Source organism: Vicugna pacos, chromosome 1 (assembly GCF_048564905.1).
Source record: "Vicugna pacos chromosome 1, VicPac4, whole genome shotgun sequence".
NCBI lineage: Eukaryota > Metazoa > Chordata > Mammalia > Artiodactyla > Camelidae > Vicugna > Vicugna pacos.
In genome coordinates, this window is record NC_132987.1 from 51,903,133 (window position 1) to 51,929,467 (window position 26,335).

A 26,335-nucleotide genomic window follows, 5' to 3' on the forward strand; every position below is an offset into this window, starting at 1 on the left:
ATGACAACAGAAAGTGTAATACATGCCACAGGTTTCTGAACCCTGGCATGTAGCCCTGGCTAAGTGATTAGGAAGTTCAGATTTGACAGTGCCATAGAATTGCTGAGAATGCTTGCTAGAAATCGTGTGAAACTAGTTGAACTTCACACTGATGGTGTAGTTGTAAAATTAATTTTGATAACAGATCTTGTTTTGATTCCTGTTAAAGAAAGTAGAGGTGCTGTTGAAACAGATTCTCTGTCATTTTTAAAATATGGAATATTGAGATAGGAAGCTGATTATAAAAGTGAGACTTGAAATAAGGGGTTTTAACTTTCTTTACATCATGAAAATCTGATGAAAGCTATGCTACTGTCATTAGGAAAATGCAAGTATATCCAAATTTGCATACAATTTCAGATATTCACAGTCCTGAAGTCCTGCTCTAAGTCACTTCTTTTCATTTTTTGGACAGTTTTATTTTTATTTAATTCGGGGCTTGAATTGTTGCACAGAAGATAATGAATTGAAGTTTTAGGTTTAATTTCCATAAGGGACACTTAGCTGTACTTATACTACAGTCACAAATAGAAAATTTAACCATTTTCTGTGTGAAAAAAAGTGACACACAGCCGTATGTATATGCATGCCATTGATTATGATTAGTTAAGATCATTTGAATTAACCACTGGAAAAACAACTCAAAATGCTTAAACTGGATGTTGTAACATCTTTGGGAATAAGGAAAAATGGACTGTCATTATTCTTTCAGAATTATCATATTTTAAGTCATGATTTCTTGGAATATGGTGATACTGAATTTAAAATTCAGTTTAATTTAAAACTGATTTCATTTTTTGGAACATTTCAAAATATCTCCTTGAAATAATTGTAGAAATCTCAGGAGTCCCAAAACTTTAGTATGTGATAGCTGATTCATGCAGTAGAGATGAATGGAGAATGATGAGCATTTGCTTCCTGGAAAGTACATGCATTTCTGTGTAGCATATTCTAGTCATAAATGAGAGGATATAGTATATATGTATCATAATATATTTGGGGGAGGGTCTTTGTATCACTGATTCTCAGTCTCAGTTGTCTTGATGTCTTAAAGATTTATGTATTCTTTCAAACTCAAATTTACTTTCTTTTTTCTTTAATTTATCCCAGAAGTTTACAGGTATCGGTACAACTTAGTGTTATGTTAAGATGGTTTCAAAGTGAATGCAGAATAAATATGTTCCATGCAGTCTACTGCTTCAGTTACCTTCATGTCCCTCTCAGTTTTATGAACTCTACAGGCAAACTTCCTGCAGATCCTCTTTGAGAAATATAGCCATAGACTACAGTAGCATTCAAACTCTTTGTTTGTACATTTATTTATTTATTGAGTTGGAGCGTGTTATGTTTTACTTTCGTATATAACAAATCACATAATCCTTCATGGCTTCCTGTAGTACTTAAACCCAATAAATATTTATTGAATGAATAAATGGAATATATCTTTAAAATGATTATGATATTCCAGATAGAGCAATGAGTTCCAGCTCTGATTTTGAAACCTGCTCTTTTCCCCCCATGAGTTGTTACAGGGCACAATTGTGAAATGTTAAAAAGAAAATTTATGAGGAAGATAAGCATGCATGACACATTTAATCCTTGAAGAAACTAATTTTGAAATTAGACATATCATGGCACATTCTTATCCATAAAATGTGACCATCACTGTAAGTAGCATAAACAAATAAAATAAAACTTCATTTTTTTAATGGAGTATACAAATTCATTTAATTTGCACACCCCTATACCAGCTGTTTCTAAGATCACAAAATAAATTTTTTAAAATCACAAATAAAAGCAGTTGAAAACCATGCATAGCATTGCTAATATCCTGATGTGCTAAATAAAATAACCCTCTAGGTAATATGGAAATTTCCACTATCTGTTTATGTCTGTGCTTGATAGAAATTTTACAGGGATGCTAAGCATTGGAAGGGCAGCTGCAGTACTTTCTTAGTAGATTGCTAACTTAGAGTCCTTAATATATAAAAATGGATCACTGTAGTTTATGAATACCAAGTTTAATCAATCTCTTAATAACTTAGTAGTGCTAGTAGATAGCCCTTGACCACCATGAAAAACATAAAAATCTAAGAAAATTTGATTCATTGTCTGTTAGAAGAAGTCTTGCATTTGGTGATTGCTTTCAGCCTGTCAGGGGATCCCCAGGATCTACCAAAGAAGTCTAGAAGTTTCACTTGCCACCCTGGAAAAGAGTACAATACTGTAGGAATAAATTATCAGTATTCTTGTCACCAGGGAAAATTTTCCACTAGAGATCATTACTAAACATACCTTAATAAATGGTCTTCTAAATTTGAGGCTAGAATTATTACATATGTCCATATTTTAGGAAGTTGATTGATAATGTAACCAGCACAGAGAAGTGCTTGTGTGGAATGAATCTGGGTTATCCAATGCATTGTTAAGTCCTTCGGGAACAAAGCTCTTTGAAACCGAGTTGATTTGGATGTAAAAGAAATGAAGTGTAAACCTTTCATCTAATGTGGTAGGTCCTGACAAGGCCTTTGCTACACAGGACTTCCACATCACTGAATAGGAATCTATCCTAAGAAAAAAAACAAAGAACCCCAGGAATGAAAGGGAAGGAAAGAAGCCTTGTCTTCAAATGCTTCTGTAGGTCTTCTATATGATTATTCTTTTCTTGTGAAAATATTCTGACAGAATATGGACTGTTTTTCATTACCAGAGGTCAGTAATGGTACATATAATACGATCAATTAAATAGAACTATTAGTAAAGAAATCATAGCAACTAACCTTGTTGACTGTTATTTTTCTTTTGCTTGACCTTAGGGTTTTGACCCACCTCATCAGAGTGACACAAGAACTATTTATATAGCCAATAGGTTTCCTCAAAATGGCCTTTACACACCTCAGAAATTTATAGATAACCGGATCATTTCATCTAAGGTAAGAATTAACACTTTCATAATTAAAACTGTGGTTGCGTACTGTTTTGTTTCAAAAAAAAAAAAGTGATTTGTTTATGTATTCTAGTATACATTTAGATCCTTTAAAACTCCAGGAAATGGTGATTGGTAGATTTATCTTAACCAAAATTATGAACTGTAAACTAAAAGGAGTTGCTAGTTGCTAATATCAGGTAGCCAACATGCCAAAAATTATCCTTAGTTGCAATTAAACCGAGGAACTAATATTTATATCATGTGCTAGGCACTGTATTTGGTACTTTCCATATTATTTAACCCTTACAACAACTTTAAGATAGCTTTCACAAAATTGTTGTTATACTCATTTTATATCCGTTTCTTCAGTTAAAGTGCTGGAAAATAATTTACCCTAGGGATGAGATAAGAATTTAAACTCAATTCTGTGTGACTTTAAAACCTGACTTCCTCCAATTTTATGACTCTGTGTAAACATTTTGTAGTACAAAAGTACTGCTTCACTCTTATATATTCTTCCTTGTTTCATTTTTTTTTCCCATGACATTTTTAAGGTGTTTAAAGTTTAACTTGAAACTGAATATTATAGCGTAATGCTATCTTATAGACTCTTCCCTCATGATTGAAATGTTATCCATGCTATTATCCATGCTAATATGATAGCCATTTGCCACATGGGGCTATTTGTCTTGAAATGTGGTAATGTAATTGAGGAACTTAATTTTTAATTTAATTTTAATATACGTAAAATTAAGTGTTAATAGCTACATGCAACTAGTGGCTACTGTATTGGAAAGGTCAATTATAGAGAATGTGAGTCAGAGACTGAGGGTCAGGTTCTCCTTTGAGCATACCTGTTGCATAATAGACCATCTTAAGAAGCATCTTTGTCTTGCTCTTTCCCTCCCTTCCAGGGCAACTAAAATTTTCTGTCTAATCCTGATCTCATTTTTCTGAAAGATATTGTCTTAGGCCAGTGATTCCTTTGTCCTGTTCCTTTTTTACAACCTTCACATTATTTATTTTTGCAACACACCTATTAGTGACATCTCATTTTAGACAATGGTTCTCAAGTAGAAGGCAGGAAGGGGAAATACCAAAATCTAGGATAATAGAGAGTTCTAGATTGATAACACAGTTCTTAGTAAATGATGCAAGAAATGTCCATGAGAATTTTTAAGTTTTTTCTTTTAAACATTGGGTATATGTATATACAATAAAATTCACTAGTTTTAAGTATATAATTTGATAAGTTTTCGCAAATGTATAACATCATGTAACCACTACCACAATCAAGATATTGAATATATTTGTCACTCCAGAAAGCTAGCAGCTAGTCCCCCTCTTCCTCACCTCTAGCACTAGCAACTGCTCTGCTTCCTGTAACTATAGTTTTGTCTTTTCTGGAATTTCATATAAATACAGTCACATAGTGTGAGTCTTCTGTGTCTGGCTTCTCCTAATGCCATAGTCTTGAGATTCATCTTTGTTGTTGGAAATATCAGTATCAGAAGTTCATTTCCTTTTTAGTGCATCATTTAGCTGTCAGACTAGGTTTTGATAGTTTATGTTCTGATTTTGGATCATTTTCCTTTTATGATTTTGCTATCAGTATTTTCCCCTTAAATTCCCAGCTGCTTTTCCAGCCCTGAACTCTAAATCTCTGTCGTATTTTGCTAATTAGGGGGTAGTTTTTCCCCAGTGTTCAGCTGCCGGAACTGTGAGAGTTGGATAGTGTCTCCAGGCTAAGAGGTCAGAGCTCACTATTATACACCTTCCATTTGTAATTTTTTTGAAATTAAACTCTCTTCCAGTTTCTGTCTGTATTTTGGATACTTCTGGGATTTTAAATAGTTTGTTTTAATCTAGTTTTCATAATTCTTACCTGCTGGGAGTTCAGTCTGCCAGTACTGGAAGCTGAGTATCGTGGGAAACTTTTAGGATTAAATATCTTTGTATGACTGTTTTCAAATACATCAGTATTAAGTTGAATGTTTTTGACTACAGCTTCAAAAATGTAGATATTTAAATAAACATGTGGAGACTCTCATTGCGTATTACTTCCGTATTATTCCACTACTGCTTTTTTAAACTCCTTTCAAACCAGATTACCTGCTATTCTGTAAACTCACGTTGAACTTCTGTACTACTATGCCTTTGCTATGATTTTGTATTGATAACTGCAGTTTTTTAAATAGAGATTGTATCTTTTTGCAGAGAGTATAGATTTCATGATTTTGCCCACAATTTCAAGAATGTAGTTATTTATATAGACAGCGTCTGTTTTATTTATATGGACAGTGTCTGTTTTTTTCCTGACCATAAATGAGGTGGCTTCTAATTATAATAATAATTATTATTATGGTTATTCCCTTTTTATTAACTTTCTTCTCCCCTATTATTTCTATAAAACTCCTTTCAGACTGCGTTATCTTGTATCCCACAAAGTCATGATGAACTTTACTCCTCACTGCCTTTATTCTTCCTGTCCTTCTTCCTGAAATGTTCTCCCACTGTTTACCCCCTATTTTCAGCCTATTGAATGTTCCTCTCTTAAAGCCCATGTCAAATGTGACCTCTTCTGTTAAATCTTTCTCATTGACTGCTTTCTCTTCGCATTCTTTGTATGTTTCTTCATTTACTTTATCCTTGAATATAGCTATTGATATATTCTTTATTTTCTTTATTTAAATTAAACCTATCTTTATTCCTCTTTACCTATCTCTACATTCCTCTTGTAGTGCAAGAGATTATCTTGCACATTGTAGATGCATGATATCTTTGTTTAATTTAATTTACTATGGTAATTTCCTTACCTTAAATTGTGAAAGATTTAATTTTATAACCTATTTTAGTTTTCTTACTAAAATGTCAGACCTTAGGAGGAAAAAGATGATATACTATACAGAAGGTAAACTTTGAATTCATTTTTCTTGGCCATTGTTACATAATTAAAAGCATTTTAAAACAATCATTTACTATTTTTCTTAGAAGCATTTTCATGTGTCTTAATATTTACTTGAATGCCACCTCTCTGGCAGGATAAGCACAGAATTTGGACTCATTCAATCTGTTAATTTGTTTATATTTCAGAAAACCTGAAAACAACAGTTCGTAACATTTGTAAACTAACTTTCATGAGAAATTTTTATGTACCATCTGAGTTTTTCCATTGTATTATTGAGCTAGCCAAAGAAATCCTGAAACCAGTTGCCATTTTGTCAGTTTATACAGTTGCTCTTTTCAAGATTCTGGAAGACAAAATATATTGTCACTATTATAATTTAAATAGATTGATGTAAACATAGAACATAGCCAACTTAATTCTTATGAAGTTTTACCCATTTGATCTGGTGACTGAGGAAGTTGCATGGAAATACTATGACCTCTGTAGGGACAACTGTCTTTTTACTGTAGTTAAGATCAGCTAGTAATGATTTGACCCAGAATTAATATCTAATACACGCATATTGAGCAGTGACTTGTTTTGGTTCTAAGAAGTATCTACTTCTCTTCTCTATAGAGCCCTGAACATAGTTCCCAACCCCAGATTCTGGAGCACTGGTGCTGTGACCACCACAGGGAGTTATGTTTCAGGAGTGCCAGGTTAGAACTGAAAATGTCGTTTCACCTAAGAAAGGCAGGATCTTAGATTCTGTACTACTCTTTTTATACACTTAGGACAGATAGGCTTTTGTGGGCTCTTCTGGGAACTTAACCCTATTTATAAAATTATTCATATGGGAAAGGATGTTTCATGTATCAAATAACTAATTAAGAAACAAATTTCTGACATAAAATTAGAACCATCTTATGTTGCACCAGGTAGAATTAAGTAAACTATCTCTTTAAAAATCTTGAATTGGTCAATAACCATTAAGGCTGCATTCATTGCCTGACATGAGAAGAGTTATCTGAAAATAAAATTTATTTCCAACCGTATTTATTAATTTATCTATCTATCCTGCTACAGTTTTGATTCCTGTGTGCCAAGTACTAGTGTAAGTACTAGAGGTAGAGCAGCAAATAAAGCAATGTCCCTAGCCTCAGGGATCTTACTTTACCCCATTTACATTCTCCCAGTAGAATGTAACAGTGCTATAAAGTTTCCCTGTTTCATAAAGTTGTGTTGTGAGTAGTGAAAGGCACAAGTAAAATTTGTACTGAATTACCTTGCCCACATAATATAGCATTACAGGCTTATAAACTGATTAATAATATAACAAACATGTGTATAGCAATTAGCATAAGCCAGATTCTGCCCCAAGTTCTTCATAAGTATATTAGCATATTTAATAATCCTATACAGTGTAATTATTATTGTCTTCATTTTGTAGAGGCACAGAGTGGGGTACAGAAAGATTAGGTCCAAGGACATTCAGTGACCTTGGATTAAGGATTTAGAGCAAAGCTGTTTAACCCCTTACCATCTTTGTTTGTGAGCATGATATTCTAATGTCTTACTTTGAAAATTGACATTGTGACAGATTTTTGTGTCCTTTATGAGATTTTCTTGGTGGTTATACCAGTGATAACTTATCTAAAGGTTTTTTAATGAATGAAAGATTCTTTAAATTCTGTAGTGCTTTATAATTTTCAAAAGTTTCACACAGATGATTTCATATAATCCCATAATAACTCCTTTTTTAGTTGATTTATACTGTTTCAGGTGTACAGCAAAGTGAGTCAGTTATATACTAAACATATATGTGTGTGTGTGTATATTCTTTCTCAATCTCTTTTCCGTTATAGTTGATTTTTTATGTTGATTTATAGTTGATTTACAGTGTTTCAGGTGTATAGCAAAGTGAGTCAATTATATACACACATATATATGTGTTTTTTTTCAGACTCTTTTCCATTATAGGTTATGACAAGATATTGAATATAGTTCTTGTGCTATACAGTAGGTCCTTGTTTAATAACCCTTTATTTCCCTCCTACTCTTATGTTTCCCTGCCCTCCTTCCCTCTCCTCACTGGTAACCACTAGTTTGTTCTCTATATCAGTGAGTCTGCTTCTTTTTGTTAAATTCACTAGTTGTATTTTTTTAGATCCCACAGTGATATCATATATTGTTTGTCTTTCTCTCTCTTGACTTATTTCACTTAGCATAATGCCCTCCAAGTCCATCCATGTTGCTGCAAATGGCAAAATTTCATTATTTTTATGGCTGAGTAATACTCCATTGTGTGTGTGTGTGTGTTTGTGTATTTATCTCACATCTTTTTATCCAGTCATCTGTTGATGGACACTTAGGTTGTTTTCCTATACCTTGGCAAAATGTATCTTTTCAAATTAGTGGGGGGTTTTGTTTTTGTTACTGTTTTGTATATATATCCAGGAGTCAAATTGCTGGGTCATAGGGTAGCTTTATTTTTAGCTTTTTTGAGAAACTTCTGTATTGTTTTCCACAGTGGCTGCACGAATTTACATTCCACCAGCAGTATGGGAGGATTCCCTTTTCTCCACATCCTCACCAACATTTGTTATTTGTGTTCTTTTTGGTGATAGCCAGGTATGAGATCAGGGTGATGCTGCCCTCATAGAAGTAGTTCTCAAGTTCCTTACACTCCAGTTTTTTGGAAGTTTTAGAAGGATAGGTATTAACTCTTCACTCAGTGTTTGGTAGAATTCACCTGTGAAGCTATCTGGTCCTTGGACTTTCGTTTTGGGGGAGTTTTTAAATTACTGATTTAATTTCATTAGTGATAATTGTTATGTTCATATTTTCTATTTTTTCCTGGTTCAGTCTTGGGAGATTGTACCTTTCTAAAAATTTGTCCATTTCTTTTAGGTTGTCCATTTTATTGGCATGTAGTTGTTCGTAGTTTTCTCTTAATGATCCTTTGTATTTCTGTAGTGTCAGTTGTAACTTCTTTTTCAATTTTGATTTTATTGATATAGGCCTTTTTTTCTTGAAGGTTTGGCTAAAAGTTTATCAACTTTGTCTGTCTTTTCAAAGAACCAGCTTTTAGTTTCATTGATCTTTTCTATTGTTTATTTAGTCTCTACTTCATTTATTTTTGCTCTGGTATTTATGATTTCTTTCCTTATACCAGGGGTTTTGTGTGTTCTTTCTCTAGTTCCTTTAGGTGTAAGATTAGGTTGTTTCAAGATTTTTCTGAAATAAATCCAATTTGAAGAAAATGGCAATACGAACATACATATTGATAATTACTTTAAATGTAAATGGACTACATGCCCCAACTAAAAGACATGGAGTGGCTGAATGGATACATAAACAAGGCCTATATATAGGCTGCCTACAAGAGACTCACTTCAGATCTAGAGACACAGACTTAAAGTGAGGGGATGGGAAAAGGTATGCCATGCAGTGGAAATCAGAAGAAAGCCAGAGTAGCAGTACTTGTATCAGACAAAATATACTTTTAAATAAAGACTGTTACGAAAGACAAAGAAGCATACTATATGATGATTAAGGGGTCAATCCAAGAAGATGTAACAATTATAAATATATATTATGCACCCAACATAGGAGCACCTAAATATATAAGGCAAATATTAATGGACATACAGAGAGAAATCAGCAGTAACACAACAGTAGTAGGGACTTTAATACCTGACTTACATCAATGAACAGATCATCCAGACAGAAAATCAATAAGGAAACACTGGCCTTAAATGACACATTAGACCTGATGGACTTAATTCGTGAGTATAGATCATTTCATCCAAAAGCAGCAGAATACACGTTCTTTTCAAGTGCACATGGAACATTCTCCAGGATAGAACAAATGCTAGGCCACAAAACAAGCCTCAGGAAATTTAAGAAAATTGAAGTCATATCAGGCATCTTTTCTGACCACAACTCAATGAGACTGGAAAGCAACTACAAGAAAAAAACAACATGAAACACAAATACATGGGGGCTAAACAACATGCTACTAAGCAACCAGTGAATCATGTAGAAATCAAAGAGGAATTCAAAAAAATACCTAGAAACAAATGAAAATGAAGATCCAAAACCTATGGAATACAACAAAAACAGTTCTAAGAGGGAAATTTATAGTGATACAAGCTTACCTCAGGAAACAAAAATCTCCAACTATTTAAAGTATTTTTAAATCTTTTTTCACATTTTAGGTTATTTTTCTGCAGCCTATGCTTAATGAGAAATAATTGAATAATTATACCATTTCCTCTGTTTCTGACACTGAGCTAAATAAAACATGAAATGAATTGAATTGAATCTAGTGTTAGCATTTCTATCAGCTCTTATTCATCTTTAACATTAGATTTAGTTTTGTGTAAACAAAATCCAAAATAAATTATTAAAATATTATTTTAGATCTGCCATTTCCAACTTACAAAAAATTAAGGACTTAATAGCAAAATTAATAGATTCTGGTTTATCTCATTTTTTAAAATTATACTAAAATTGCCAATAAATAGTAAAAGAAAGATAAAAAGTTGAATAAAAGTCCTGAAACTCTAAAAACCAGATAGTTTTATAGCATCAAGAGTTACATGAATTTAGCTAAGGGCTTAGTTAATCTGATATTACTTTTTTTATTACATGTATGTAGTATATATTATTTTGAAATATTAATTCATTCATCTCTCCCCTCTCCTTTTTTTTTTTTTTTTTTAGTATACTGTGTGGAATTTTGTTCCAAAAAATTTATTTGAACAATTCAGAAGAGTGGCAAACTTTTATTTTCTTATTATATTTTTGGTTCAGGTAAGCTTTATCGCTTCATAAATTTTTAAGTTTATAGATATGATTTCTAAGAATATATCTTCAGAGAAAGGTTGCATTGTGTTTTAAATCATTTGACTTTAGGGCCTTTTTTTTTTTTTCTGCAGCGCTTCCTCATTGTATTCAGTGAGTACAATGATTTAAACCACATGTAGATGTCTAAAAAATAGCCTATGAATTTTAAGATTAATTGTATTTCGTTTTATCACTGATGTGCTGTGGTGCTGACAATTATAATCAAACCCAAGAAAATAACATCATTCTTTTAGATGCTCTGCCTCAGAAAATAAACATTTGTCTTCTAACATACAGCACTTGTTTTTGGCCTCATCTTTGTACAAAGTAAATTTTTCTTTAGCTTTTCTTTTTTTAATTTAAATTTTACTTTTATTTAAACAATTTTTTAATTATAATTTTTAAGAATCACTATGTAGATTTTTATCCACGAAGTTATTTTCTTAACTTAAATCTGTATTTATATAAGCTGTTTGACAGTCTCTTAATTTTCACATTGTACTTTTTTTTTCTAATATCAAGATATCAAGAGAACAGCTTACAAAACTTGAGTATAAAGTTCAAGATTCAAAATTAGTAATTGTCATTTTCTTTTGAAGAGGTTATTCTTTTCTGATCATGTTCTTTTCTGATCATTCTTTCTGATCATATTCTTTTCTGATCAGCAGTCTCTTTCAATGTGGCATTGAATTTTTTTTTGTATAAACTTTGAACCATTCTCTCTGTAGAACCTGGGCTTTCAAAAGGAAAAAAAAACTTGTCAAGTAATCACTTTAAAACTTCAGGAAATTTTTTTGTATTGCTTTCTTTCATGAACAGAAAAAGAACTTCTGTTTTTTTTTTTTTTTAATCAACATCAGCTTGGGTTTGGTCAGAAAAATAAGAAATTTATACTAACCACATTGATATAATGCATGAATTTGTGAAATTACTAGCCAGGATCAGGAATTCACCTTGTCTGTGGAATAGAACAAATTTAATTAGCCTATCCAGAGTAGAGGAACATTAATAAATCATTAGACCCACATCCCAAGTAACCAAACATAATTACTGCAAGTATTTTCTTTACTTCTCCAGCAATTTATTGAAATCTAAATCTAATCTAAATCAGTTGTATGATTTAGATTGTATTTATAGCATCATTTTACAAGCTGTAGCCCTCTGGGTCTGCTAGTTGTAATAAAGTCACTTGTAGAGAAAACCCTTTCTCTAGTCCCATTTCTTGTTCTCTCCCTAAGTGGTGAGTTTATTCTGGATCCCAGGGTAAAAACTGACTTTTCAGCATTTCTCAGGATGGGCAAAGAATGTTAAATGAGATTTTGAGCAACTGTAGCTCTACTTCAAGGCAAATATTGAGGAAGATCTTAAGTACTGTGTGTGCTAAGAAAGCTGAGTGACTGAGTCCATCCTACCAGTATTTGTGGGGTTGCAATAGATTTAGATATTTTACTAACCCCATATAATAGCCAACCAAGTGAGCTTGTGAAAAACTATGAACTTTTTCACTCTGGACCATGATCCATATTTTGTATGATGTTCTCTGAATTCCCAAATAAATATGAGATTTTAGATGTTAATAGTGTGATATGTACAAATATAAAATATAATATTCTGCATTCTTTTTTAAAATCCAGCTTATGATTGATACACCTACCAGTCCAATTACCAGTGGACTTCCATTGTTCTTTGTGATAACAGTTACTGCCATAAAGCAGGTATGAATTACTTTCTATTGTTTTTTTTCTTCCCCAAGTTATTCAGAAGTTGCTTAGTATTTGCACTCCGAAGTAAAATTAATTGTTGTGAAAATAATTTTCATAAGAAAGAAGTAAATTAGTTTGATTTTGCATACAGTAAAATTAAACTGAGTTAAGCCACCCTGTTATACTTTAGGTACCTGGTGACTCATGGGATGATTACAGTTGTTAAAATATGCTGTTCCTTTGACATACCTAGGAAACATCTAAAAGCAAACATTTTATAGGTACAAACCAATTCATATATGAACAGGTTAATTATAATAATGATCTTTATAGAATTTGGCAGTATTTCAAGGAAATATAATTCAAAGGGGGTATATTTATAGGAAGTGAAGCTTGTGCTTCTGGTGTGAACATTTCTGAAGAAAAATTGTGTAGTGCTTTCCTACTTTTTACACCTTCTCTGGTGATGTTGATTTTTATGTAAAGTAGTGTCCTAGGGGAAATAGCTCCAACTGACTTTTGAATTGATATTAAAATCTAGGTATAGAAAAATAGGATTCTTGGGTAAACATGGCAAGTAAGAAATTTAAAAATTCCTAGAAATGTCACGTTTGTATAGCTACCACTTCTCAGAAAGTCTTGTCAGAGGCTCAGTTATACAGAGTTGATCCTTTGCACCTGAAAAAGGGTTAATTTGAATTTTCTTGTGTAAGTGTGATATATTTTCATTTTATAAGATTTCAAGATAAGATTTAAATTGACTTAGAAACAAATTGACAAACATTTTATGATTCTGGGATGTAGTATATTCTTTGTTACTTACATGAGATAAGGGGAATCTATAGATTTAACAGTACATTATTTTTCTGATGTGTCAGTATCAATGCTACTGTCCTAAGTTTGATTTCCCTTTCTTCACTATTCTGTTGCAGACTAGAATTTGTGTAAGTTAGTAAGCACCCAGATTACTTCATGCAATTACATATTTATTTGGTTTTGCAGATGTCATTTACAGCAAGCATTTATTTTTCACAAATGATAGCATAGAATATAACATGTTCTGTACCTTACTTTTATCACTTAATGCTATCTCCTAGATATCATTCCGTTATCTATACTTATCCTGTACCACTGAATTCTTGAATTTTCCCTAAAATAGCACAAGTTTTTTTCTACTTAAAAAAAAATGCCACTCTTTAACATTTAATCAAAGGATTCTTTGTGAAATGCTTGTTTCCTTTTTTGATGGTGATCTGTATAGCCTACCATATTCATTTTGAAGTACAAATTATAATTTTGTTGGTCTGTTGTTTAAGAGAGTGAAAACTCAACCTCGGTTTCAAAATCTGTTTATTTTTTTCTATTTATTGTCTGTAATAATGCCCTGTGAATTTATGTTCTATGATTAAAGTATCATTTGTACATAGAAGCAATAGAACTTATTAAATGAATAGATGTTAGAAAAGGTAGAAATCAAGAATGACTCCTCAGATGCTGGTAGGAGCAACTCAGTAGATGGTGAGATCATTTGTCAAGATGGGAAACATTGGAAATGCAGCAAACTTGGGGGATAACATCATCAATTTAGTTTTGAAAGGTTTAATGTATTTGTGAAACATTAAAATGGAGATATTAAGAGTGCAGTTGGATATTCAACTTAGGTTCAAGAAGAGAGACATGGGCTAAAGATATAATTTTAAAAGTTTTAGAACATACAGAAATAGGAAGATCTTGTAAGAAGTGAAGGATGAAAAAAGGCCCATTAAGATAACATAGAAGGAGCCTCCCATGAGGAAATTGAGAAGGAGTAACTAGAGAGGTACTGTGAAAACCAGAAACATGTGTGTAATGAAAACCAAGAGAAGTGTTTCTAGTAGTAAGGAATGTCAAATACCTATGATATATGCATCAAAATAGCTTAACGTAATTCTAATGAATGAAATGCTTTGGGAGAAGTTTTTATGTTTCTTTTTTTCATTTGATAAAAGTATCTTCTAATTATACTAAAAGGGGCACTTGTTATTTTTTGATGTTTACAGGGATATGAAGATTGGTTACGACATAACTCAGATAATGAAGTAAATGGAGCTCCTGTTTATGTTGTTCGAAGTGGAGGCCTTGTAAAAACTAGATCAAAAAACATCCGGGTATGCATTTCATTTAAAAAAAAAAAATCAGTTTTATCTTGGTATCACAAATTCTAATGTAAATTATATTTTAATTAGAAGCCTTCTTTCCTACATTAAAATATTAGGGTAGCCCACTTGTTTAGAACTGAATGAAAATAATATCTGGCCTTTTAAAATCTGTATATTCCCTTTTCCCCAAAATTCTTTATAGGTGGGTGATATTGTTCGAATAGCCAAAGATGAAATTTTCCCTGCAGATTTGGTGCTTCTGTCCTCAGATCGACTTGATGGTTCCTGTCACGTTACAACTGCTAGTTTGGATGGAGAAACTAACCTGAAGGTTTGTATATGTATATGTGTGTTGCTTTTGGTAAACAAAATGCCTTTGGATTATAGTGATACTTTCTTTTGCTTAAGGTGATAAAGTTTGACTTCATAAAAGATGTTTTAAATTACTGTTTTAAATTAAGAAAAAAAATTTTTTTTCTTAAAGAAATAATACTATTAGGTATTTATTTCAAGGATAGCCCCATGTGGTTTAAAGTTTAAAATGAGAACTATTTTTAGGAAAAATATGATCTTTCAATATTTTGGTACTTATTCAGATGGGAGACACATTTAAATTTTTCTCAATTTTCAGAGTACAATCAAGGATTGTACTTGATTCACTTTTTTTTTTTTACTATTAAGTTGTTTACAATAAATTTTGAACAGTAGTGACTATTAACACAGACTTAATTTCCTTATATGCAAATTGCCTCTGTGGACATGTAATCACAGTAGCTTCTTTTGTTACTTGTTATTTTACATTCTTCTCTCCTCTGCTGTCTAAGTAGTCTCAAGTAGAGAATGCTATGAATTCATCTGTAAAAGAGATGTTATTTAAATTAGATGATATTTAAGGTCCCATTTGGATCTTGAAACTACAATTTAATTTTTTTCAGACACATGTGGCAGTTCCAGAAACAGCAATATTACAGACAGTTGCTAATTTGGACACTCTTGTAGCTGTAATAGAATGTCAGCAACCAGAAGCGGACTTGTACAGGTATGGTGTGATTACCATACTCATTTTAAGTCCTGTTTACAGATCTTGTTTTTACGATCATAAATGAGCGATGAAATCTTTAGCTTATTGAAGACATTACTGGAGTGAGCAAGGCAGGAGATCAATTAATGGGGGAAAATGGTAAAGGCAGAATTTACCAGAATTCTAAGTTAAAGTTGATTCAAAAGTACTACTTTTATTCCATTTACCTTCTTTTTTGGCATGAACTGGCTTTATAACAATAACAGTAAACTTTATAATACGGGGAATGTATAGCTCAAGTGATAGAGTGCATGCTTAGCATGCACAAGGACCTGGGTTCAATCCCCAGGGCCTCCCCTAAAAATAAATAAATCTAATTACCTTCCCCCTTACACACACAAAAAAAAAAAAGAAAGAAAAAGATAACTATTTTTGTAAACTGACTATAACTCAATAAAAAAAATTTTTAAAAACTTTATAATAGTAATTATAACAGAAATAAGATTATTTCCTTAGAAGAAAATAATCTAATGAGGGTATGTGTGGGTGTGTGTCTTTATGTGTGTACTTCATGAAGGCATGTCTTTTTGTTCACTAGGAACTAATTCCCTTTTAATATTACAATTCATTAAATAAAATGTAAGTCGTCTTTCAATGATACACTGCTTATTGTGGACTATGGAATAGAAACAACTTTTTATTATTAAAGACTTACAAACTAAACTTATTTTTTCTCAATAATTGGTGATAGAATATAAATTACAGCCATATTGTAAAAATTACCCTCAGTTTTTTGTCACATATCTCCCTCTGTTGGTTGAAGTGTTTCAAAATCTTATCATTAGTCATTGACTTTTTCAAATCTCATCTTTGTTCTGGAACCACATATTTATAGTGGAGTTTTCTCTATCTCATGTTCTAAGTCTTGCATTTTCATCAAAGTCAAATGCAGTATAGAGTTTTCCAGTTAACTGTAAAAGTTTGGAGTCTTGTGCTTTACAAGCATTGTAACTATAAAATAGAGTTAATGGAAAAATTTAGTACTTTATGAGTTCTATATTGCTGTTATTTCCAAGTCCCAGGCAAGGGTAAATTATAAGATTATTAAAAACTAGAAAATGATGCAGCATTAAACAAGCATAAGATTAATATGAGATCAAGTATTACTAACGCTTTGGTGGGTGGTTTTTACATTATTTGGAAAATGGGGAGAAAAATTTTTAAAACTTTTTAATTACTTAAATATAAGGTCTTCCTCATTATTTTTTCTTTTCCTCTTCCTTAATAAAAGTGTATATTTTCTTTTAAATATTAACATAACATAACTATTACAGAAGACTGTTAGAATAGAAAGATAATTCGTAATTATGCCATTATTTCAAAAATTTTACAGCTATTTTTATTCATTTATTTAACAAATTATTGTTGAGCACCTATGTGCTCATTATGATAGGTGATAAATAAGATGAGTAAGCATAGTTTCTGTCCTTGAGGAACTCAAGGTATTTTACATATAATAAATATACTCAAAGATATTATATATAATAAATTAAATTTTTTCACTTTATTATATATTATATATGAGGGAAGCATTGAAAGCATTTTCAGTGTCCAAGTAGGAGAATACTTAAATGGATATATGGTACAGATAGAAGATGAACTATGTAGATAATAAAAATGATGCTTTCAGAGAATTTAATGACAAAGGTACATACTAAAATATAATATTAAATAAAATAAGATAAGAGTTGTGGTTTCATATGATCATAATTATATGAAAAGAAATGTGTATGTGTATGTATTTGATGGGCAAGTAGTTAGGAAGATAGAAAAAATATATAGGTATAGAGAGAAACTTGGAAGAATTACTTGTCAGAATGTTACTAGTTGTTTCTTGGTGTTAGGATTTCAGCTGCCTTTTAATTACCTTTTTTATTCTCCTTATTTTTTAATATTTCTTGAAAGAATATGCGTTGTTTTTATCATTGAAATATTTTCCATCTTACTGCACAGTATTCTTCATGATCATTTTTAATGGCTGCCTAATAGTCTTAGTAAATGTACTAGAATCTAACCATTCTGCAGTCTTTGAATACCTGATTCTTCCATTGTTTTGCTGTTAACAAATACTGCATGGCACCTTATTACACTTAAGTTCTCCAATTCAAAATCCAGTAGTTGGATAGTTCATCATTCCCTCCTCTTTGATACAGTTTGTTCCCTTGGCTTCTGGGACACTCCCCTCTTGATTTTCCTCTAATTTCACTAGTTCTGACTTCTTGATGTTAGTGTGCTCCAGGACTATTCTCAATCCTCTTCCCTTCTCTACCTATACTTTCACTATGTATGCTCACTCCTTTGTGATCTCATTCAATCTCTTGACTTTAAAGACCATCTACATGCTGTTGATTTCAAATTTATATCTCCATCCCAGACTTCTTTCCCAATCTTCGAATTCTTACATCCAAATTCCTGTTCCACAATTCCACTTGGATATTTAGTAGAAATCTCAAACGTAATCATATTGAAAGCTGAACTCCTGACCTTCCCTCTGAAGCTGTTTATGCTAACAGCCTTTCCCAACTCAGTTGACGACAGTCCATCCTCTCAGTTGTTCAGGGTCAAAACCTTGGAGTCAGCGATGACTCTTCACATATCCTCACTACTCACTTCTTCTCACCTCCTCACCCACATCTCATTTCAATCTGTCAGAATGTCTTATTGGTTTACCTTCTTTAATAAATCCAAAATCTGACCATCTTTCACCAGTTTCACTGCTACTAACTTGGTCCAAACCAGCATCATCTCCTGCTTGAATTATTTCTGTCAGAGGCATCCTTACTGTTCTTTCTGTTTTTACCCTTCTTTTCCCTGCAGTCAGTTTGTTCTCACAAAAGTAGCCAGAGTGATCCTTTTTAAATGTAAGCTAGATTATGTCATTTCTCTGCTCAAACGCTGCAGTGATTTTTCTATCTCACTCCAAGTCAAAGCTCTTATCTTTATAATGATCTATATGACCTTATTGATTTCCCCCATCTCCAGTATTTCCTCTCTGACCTAGTTTTTGGCCCTTCTCCCTTTTGCCTCACCCTCCAGCTACATTGGCTTTCTTATTTTCCCTTGACTATGCCATACCCACTCCCACCTTTTCACTAACTGTTCCTTATCTAGCTTCTTTACCACCTTCTACTCTTTGCTTAAATCACCTCCTCAGTGAGGCTTACTTTGACTGTAATACTGGGACCTAATTCTTACTCTGTTCTGCTTTTCTTTTTCTATAGCACATAATACCTTTTGGTATACTATGTAAATTACTTGTATTTATTGCTTATTATTTCCCTCTCCAACTAAAATGTAAACTCAAGGACAGGCATCTTTGTGTGTTCTGTTCACTGATGTATCTCAAACACCTGAACAGATCTGGCATATTGGAGTCACTACTACATATTTGTTGACAATAGAAAAGAATAAATATATTATGTACTTAATTTTTTGCACTTAAATTTTCCCTTTTATTGAAGTATTTCTCTGTGATATGTGCAAGCAAGATTTGTGTGTGTATAGTTCACTTAACTATTGAATTGAAGTACCTAGAACAGTGTCAGGCACATAGCAGACACTCAGTAATTAACTGTTGATTGAGTGGATGAATGATAAGAGTTCCAAACTGTTACTTAATCAAAGTATGTGAGAACGTTTTTATTGCCCATTTATTCATCAGATAGTGCCTCCAATAACTGAGGCATAGTGCTTGACACTGGGAATACAACAGTAAAGAAGCAGCGATAGCTCCTGACTCTCAAAAGAGTTTATAGTCCAATACTTGATTATTCCCTAAGAACAAACAGCTGCAAAAATGGAGTTAGTGAATTAAAACCCTAATTGAGTTTGGCCTTTGATAAACATACTGACACATTACTTAATGGAAACATTGAATTATTTTTTATTGCCATGAGCAAAGTATTGTTTCAGAATTTTACTGCTATTAAGTATTATAGTTTTGAAATTTTTGCTGATTTTGTAGATAATAGTTTTATAGTTTTGAACCTAGTTTTAATTTGTTTTTTTATTAGAAAGGCTAAACATTTTTCTGTGTTTATTAATTTTTCTCCCTTGAACATTGTCAGTTCCTTCACAATTACCTGTTTGTTAACTTGGGTTACATTGTCTTTTTAAAGAACTTAAATAACTAATTGAGGAGAGGCTAGAGCATGGTAAGAAATTATCTCTGCCAAACCACTAGATGAAATAAAAACAGGTTCTACAGGTGCCTTTTTCACAGTATTCTCCATTTTCTCTTTTTATGCTCCTTTGCTCTTTTTGTTCTTTCTTTTATTCTTTCCACTTTTTTTTTTTTTAAACCTCTGACTCGTCACTTCCACTTCTAGGAGGTTTTCCTAACGAAATAATGAAATTCTACTTCTAGGAATTTACCTTAATGAAAATGTGAAAAGATATGTACAGAGGGTTGTTCAGAGCTGCATTGTTTAGACTATCCATAAATTGGAAAAAACTTTAACTTCCATCACTAGCGAATTACTTAAATAAATCGTGTAATAACCCCAAAATACAATACTATATGTGGCCATTAAAAATAATGATGTAGTTGTTTTTGACAGAGCACATTGGGGGGGTGTTACCAACCGTATTTTTATACATGAGATATATAAATATTTACCTATATGCATATGAAAAAAAGCCTAGAAAACATACCTTAAAATATTAACAGTGTTTTATTTGAGTAATGGAATTACCGGTGGTGGTTATTTCCCCCTTTGATGTCTTTTCATATTTTCAGAATCATTTATAAAATGTGTATTTAGTCTTTATAATCAGAAAAGAGAATAAAGTTCTTTCCATTTAGAAACAAATCAAAGTGTGAGTTTGGAGAAAGGACTAAGGAAAGTGCAACAAGAGTTAATCTAGCATGGAACTGGCATGAACAGATACAAGAAATGCCTTAGAATCAAGGATAATAGGATAGATGAAATAAAGGAAAACAGGTCTCTTGGAATTTAGCTTAGGAAAATAAAAACTGACCACACATCATCTATGAAAAGTGCCAAGGAGACATCAGCTGAGTTGATTCTTTGAATCTAAATCCAAAGTTGAGGCTCAAACCAGAGCTACATAAAATTCCATTAAATGGAGATGATTTTTTTTTTAAGTGCTGCTCCCTGATACAGGAAGCTGAACGAAGTAGAAGTAAGAGATTAGTAAGAAACAGTGAAGCCAGAGTCCACAAAGGGTAAAGCATCGGTGCCCTAGAAACAGGAGGGATAATAGGGGACATCTGGAAGGGAATGCTGAATAGTTCTTTGCCATGTTAAATGATTAACATGAAGCTCTGCTTAGAATTTGCTTCAACTTAGAATTTACTTCTCACTATAGTAGAAAGTAATTTTACACTTGAGTTGACTGTGCTACAGAGCTGTTTTGGTAGTGGAAGCTGGAACTGAAAAGTCAGGGTATGAAAATTCATTATGACAACAGGCCACTCACTCTAAATTTCAGGAAACCAAAAGTTTAAAAAGCTCTGGAGGTCACTAATAGTTTTTTGCTTACTACACTAACTTCACCACATAATTCACACATAGTAGTTGCTTAGTGAATATTTGTTGGGTAAATGAGTGCATAAAAAAGTAAATGAATGAGCCAGTGATTCTGGTTACAGGAGTCTTTGTTTAGTAAACTGATGAAATGTATGAGCATTCATTTTTGGCTAAATAATGTATATGCATCTTTGTGTAGCAAGTATAAATTCTCATCATGACCAAGCTGATAATATATGTAATGATGTATAACATTTGCATTGCTATCTTGAAAACATTTTTTTCATTCATTAACTTATTCATAGCTGGAGTAGAGAAGGCAAGAATTTTACATTTTTTAAAGCTTAATGACTGATAAGTATTTACTTTTATAATTTCTAACATGAATATTGGACCACTCACTTATCTATGCAAAAGACTGAATTTGTTTCATGTATAAGAATAGTATGAAAACTATCTAAAATTTTCCACCCATTGATATCATAAGTAATGTACTTTTTTTTTTTTTTTGGCATGTTGACATCTTTGATAGATTCATGGGACGAATGATAATAACTCAACAAATGGAAGAAATTGTAAGGTAAGAATAAATTTGCATTGTCTAGTTACTTTTAAGTGAGAATTGTTTACTGGAGGGCTAAAATCAAGTTAAAGGGAGATTAGATAAGTAAGCAGTGTATTATGAGAAAGGGTTAATTTTAAAACGTTTAGCATTTCATCTTATAGTAAATTCTTGCAGCAGCAAATGAGATGAGGATGAAACAAATCCCATGAAATAATACCAAAATAATTTAGTAAGATTATTTGTATTCTTATAAATTTTTTTCCTAATAATATAACTTAGTAACATAAAGGAAACATAGTAGTTCCTGTTTAAATCCTTACACATTTAAACCCACCACCACTTAAAGTCTTAGAGTACAAAAAATGTTTTATGTAACATTTAACAAGTAAAAATGTTATTGTCTCCATGTCAGAATCATTCAGCACAAACTAGGGTATTTATTGGCCAATCCAGAACTTTTTATTTACTCTTCTGATTGGTTATTTGTTTAGTTGTTTTGGTTTGTGTTCCCTCAGTATTGAGGTTAATTTCTGGCACCTGTATGAAAAGCTTTGGTTCATTTCAGCACTTGCTGATAGGATGCGATTACATTGTTACTCATGACCACAAAGCTGAATTTAGAATAAACTTAGGTAGGAATCAGCCCTTGAACTTCTAATCAAACTAGCACTCCACCTCTTTTCTGGAGACATGTTCAATTTATACTGGCTGCATGAAATAAGTCACTAATATAGAGAACTGAGAATGTTTTAAATGAAATCCTTAAAACAAGCCACCAAAAATATGCATCAGCACAGATTCACATTTTTAATAAACATTAACACTGGAGCACATTCAATAAACTCTGTGTAACAAAGTCTTTTAAGTATAGGGCCCCTGCTGAATAACAATGACTGAAAAACAGTAACAATGGGTTTCATTTTGATTTCTGTAGTGTCATAGTGGGATGCATGTGTGGATACGTAGTCTGAATTTAAAGGAGAAGATCGATTATGTTACCTTAGGCACTAGAATGGTTTGGGGAGAAAAAAAAAAAGAGCCATATTCTTTATTGAAGCAACCTGAGTGAGCTGATGAATTATCTTTTAAATTTGAAGCTTTTTATCATTATATTCCAATTTCATATCCCAGTGTGAGCTCAGAGTTTTTCTATTCATTGTTGAAACCAATACCAAATGAAAAAAAAGCTATAATATGGCTCCTGAATAATTGATTTTGGAATATCCATTGAGTGTGCTCCAAATATGACCATCTGATAAAACCATACTTGTTTACCGTGTCCCAAACACCTGGCCCCCGCTCAGTTCATTGGATTTTTTACAGTGTTTGGGTTTGCAGACATCTTCAGAATTGGTTCACATTCTTTTTGATTTGGATAACTGTATGAATGATTCAGAAAAGCCTTATGATAAGGAATATCAACAAAATTAAGGCTTTTTTTTACATGTCCATAATAGAGTCTTATCATTTGCTATCACTAAGAAAATACAATTTTCCTTTCTAGTTATTCCTTCTCGTTTTATATCTCCTTTATGGAGAGAAATTCAAACAGCAAGAAGACGCGTGCTCCAAGAAGTATGCAAGTAGTCAAGTTGTAGTGTTGATCTTGCCTGGAAAAAGTACTAACTCACTTACGATTTTTTCTGTTTTATATCTAGTGTAATTTTAATTGTGCAGAACTTATGCATTTATATACACAAAGCATACTACAATTTATGTTTACATTACATTTTAATTTTGTATTTTCCCTTTGAAAACTTAACTTTGCTCAGAATTTTAAAATTTCATCTTCTGTAAAACATTTTAAAATCATTGCTTAATTTTTGGTTTTGTTGTGTTCCATGTTTAAACTTCTGAAATAGATGGCTTTGTGAGTTTATTTACAGGCGTAATTTTATTTCTGAGCCATTGATCTTAAAATGACTGAAATGCTAAAGCAGGTATTTGTTATTACAGTAACTAACATCATGATTGGCCTAGACAGCTTTATAGCAGCTGAGATTTTGGTTTTAAATATAAAAGCATCGTTGTAAGTATAGCTCAAGTACTTTCTGCTAAAGATGCCATTGTAGAATTTAATTCAATTTTTAATATATTCAGTGCTTTTGGTTATTTTTTTTCCCCTAGGCCTCTGGGGCCAGAGAGTCTCTTGCTTCGTGGAGCCAGATTAAAAAACACAAAAGAAATTTTTGGTTGGTATATATCAAAAATTCTTAATTATAGATTCATGTTGATACTTTATATGAAGTATTTTTACAGGCACAGCATTTGTGGTCTTTTGGTTAGGGAATGTTATTATTAGTCAAATGTTTCTGTGATCATTTTGTTTCACAGGTTGTGTTAATATAATTTTGTGGGGTTTTTTGTTGTTAATTCCTATTTTTAAGTAACAGACTGGAACCTTGCTCTTATATTTTCATTGCGGCTACCTGGTGAAATTGAGTGCTAGGAAGATAATTCTGGGACTTCCACTAATGGTAGATGAGAACTATAAAATCTGACACCATGATCCAGTAAATTACTCGTCTAATTTTATCATGATTGTTCTTAGATTTGATTAATAAAACTGCTGACTCATTTATTCATCCATTTATTGATTCAGCAAATTCTTACTGATCTGTAGCTATATACCATATACTGTTGGAATACTCAACAGTACTCTTGCGTTAGAGATCTAAATTAATTCACTGGGCTCTGACTCAACTCAAGGCAAATTGTAAAGTCAGTGATAATCTTTAGCTGTCATCTAGCTACTCCCCTTTCAGGAATGGCCCCTCATATACTGCCCAGCTTATGTTATTCACTGAACAGTTATAGCTTTTGAGGTCCTCTTTCTCATTCTCTTATTTCCTGTTAACTGTACTGTATCTTATCTCTCAGTATTAGGCTCTCTGATAAAGAAATCCATATACTTTTAAAAACAGAAATAAGGAGTACAGCAAAAATGTGAAGAAATTGGAACTTTTATATATTGCTGGTGGGAGTATGCAGCTGCTATGGAAGACAGTGTGGCAGTTCCTCAATAAGTTAAACATAGAATTATCATATCACCCAGCAATTCTACTTCTAGATATATAACCTAAAGAATTGAAAACATATGTTCAAACAAAGGCTTGTATGAGAATGTTCATAGCAGCACTGTTCACAATAGTCAAAGGAGAGAAAGTGCTCAAGTTCTGTCAACTAATGAATGGATAAACATACGTGATATCCATATAATGGAATATTATTTGCCCATAGAAAATGAAGTACTAATGCATGCTACAACATGGGTAAAACTTGAAAAACATACTAAGCGAAAGACATCAGACACAAAAGGGCCACATATTTTTTGATTCCACTTATTTGAAATATCCCAAATAGGCAAACTCATTGAGACATAAAGGAGGTTAGTGGTCCCCAGGGGCTGGGGAGTGGAGGGGATTGGGGGAAAAATTACTTAATGGGTACAGACTTTTCATTAAGGGTAATGAAAATATTCTCAAGTTAGTGAGAATGATTGCACAACACTGTGAATGTACTAAGTGCCACCGAATTGTACACTTTAAAATGATTAAATGGTAAGCTGTATATTATGTGTATTTTACCACAATTTAAAAAAGGAAAACTGTAATTTTTGATGGCAGAAGTCAGAGAAAGCCTCTATAGCTTTTAGACTCTCTCATGTAGTGCTCATGTATTTTAACACATCTCTTTAGCAGTAACACCTTTCATGCTCTTGAAAGAACATATGTATTCGAATGCCTTTAGATGGGTTCCTTGTTGTTTTCCTCAGCACCACTTTTCTCTTGTATCATTCTGGCTGATTACTCACATTTCTATAATTTTGGTGTCCTTTGTCATTTGAGTTGTAATCCCTGCCTTTAAAGAATAATTCTGATAGTGAAAATTCCAGGACAGATCTTAAGGAAGAGATCCTATATTGCTTCTCAAATTTTAGTATTTAGGGGTAGGCATTAACTTTTATTGATCATCTTTCTGTTTCTAGGCGTTATTGCTAATTTGTTACATAACTCTCAACAACAGTTGTATGAGGTATTTTTTCCCCCGTTTAAAAATAGGGAAATTGAAACTCAGAGAGATTAAATAACTTGCTCAAGGTCACAGAATTAGTAAGTGGCAGAGCTAGCATTCAGACCAAGCTCTAACTCAAACCCAAGTTTGTTCTTTTTTAATAAGACAGATTTTACCTAATTTTATTCACTGCCCAGTTTTAGTTCCATTATTACTGTCATTCTCTCTCATCTCAGAGTCATTCACATAGACAAATTTTTTAAATAGCACTTTTCTTGTGTTTACTTCATTTACTTTAACAGATTTCCATATTATCTTTCCAGTGCTTATAAAATTATTTCTAGACTCCAGATCTGGCATTCAGTGCCTTTCAAGCTCTGACCCCAATCCATTGTTAGAACCTAACAGAAAACTCTTCCATTTTGGTCTTTGCACTATCTATAATGGCCTTCCCTGCCATCTTTATCTTTTCACATTCTTTTCCTCCATCAATTTCAACTCAAATAATATCTCTTTCATTCAGATATCTCAGTTATAACTCAGGAACAGAACCTACATGCCTTTCTTGTCCAGCAGACTCAGTGACTGAAGGTCCCCAAAATTGAACTTGGAAAGCCTTTTTTAAACTCCAGAGAA

The 26,335-nt window shown here is 32.4% G+C and overlaps 1 protein-coding gene across 4 annotated transcripts in view; it reads left to right on the forward strand.

Annotated features, from left to right (window-relative positions):
• Nucleotides 1–26,335, forward strand: part of ATP11B (ATPase phospholipid transporting 11B (putative)) — a 97,485-nt gene that overhangs the window by 14,024 nt on the left and 57,126 nt on the right. For all 4 annotated transcript variants that reach the window (XM_031682006.2, XM_031682011.2, XM_031682016.2 and 1 more), the window contains exons 2-9: nt 2,856–2,972; nt 10,584–10,673; nt 12,341–12,421; nt 14,449–14,556; nt 14,750–14,878; nt 15,483–15,586; nt 21,653–21,700; nt 23,813–23,877. In XM_031682006.2, the coding sequence (XP_031537866.1) occupies nt 2,856–2,972; nt 10,584–10,673; nt 12,341–12,421; nt 14,449–14,556; nt 14,750–14,878; nt 15,483–15,586; nt 21,653–21,700; nt 23,813–23,877 (742 nt within the window). The remainder of the gene's footprint in view (nt 1–2,855; nt 2,973–10,583; nt 10,674–12,340; nt 12,422–14,448; nt 14,557–14,749; nt 14,879–15,482; nt 15,587–21,652; nt 21,701–23,812; nt 23,878–26,335) is intronic.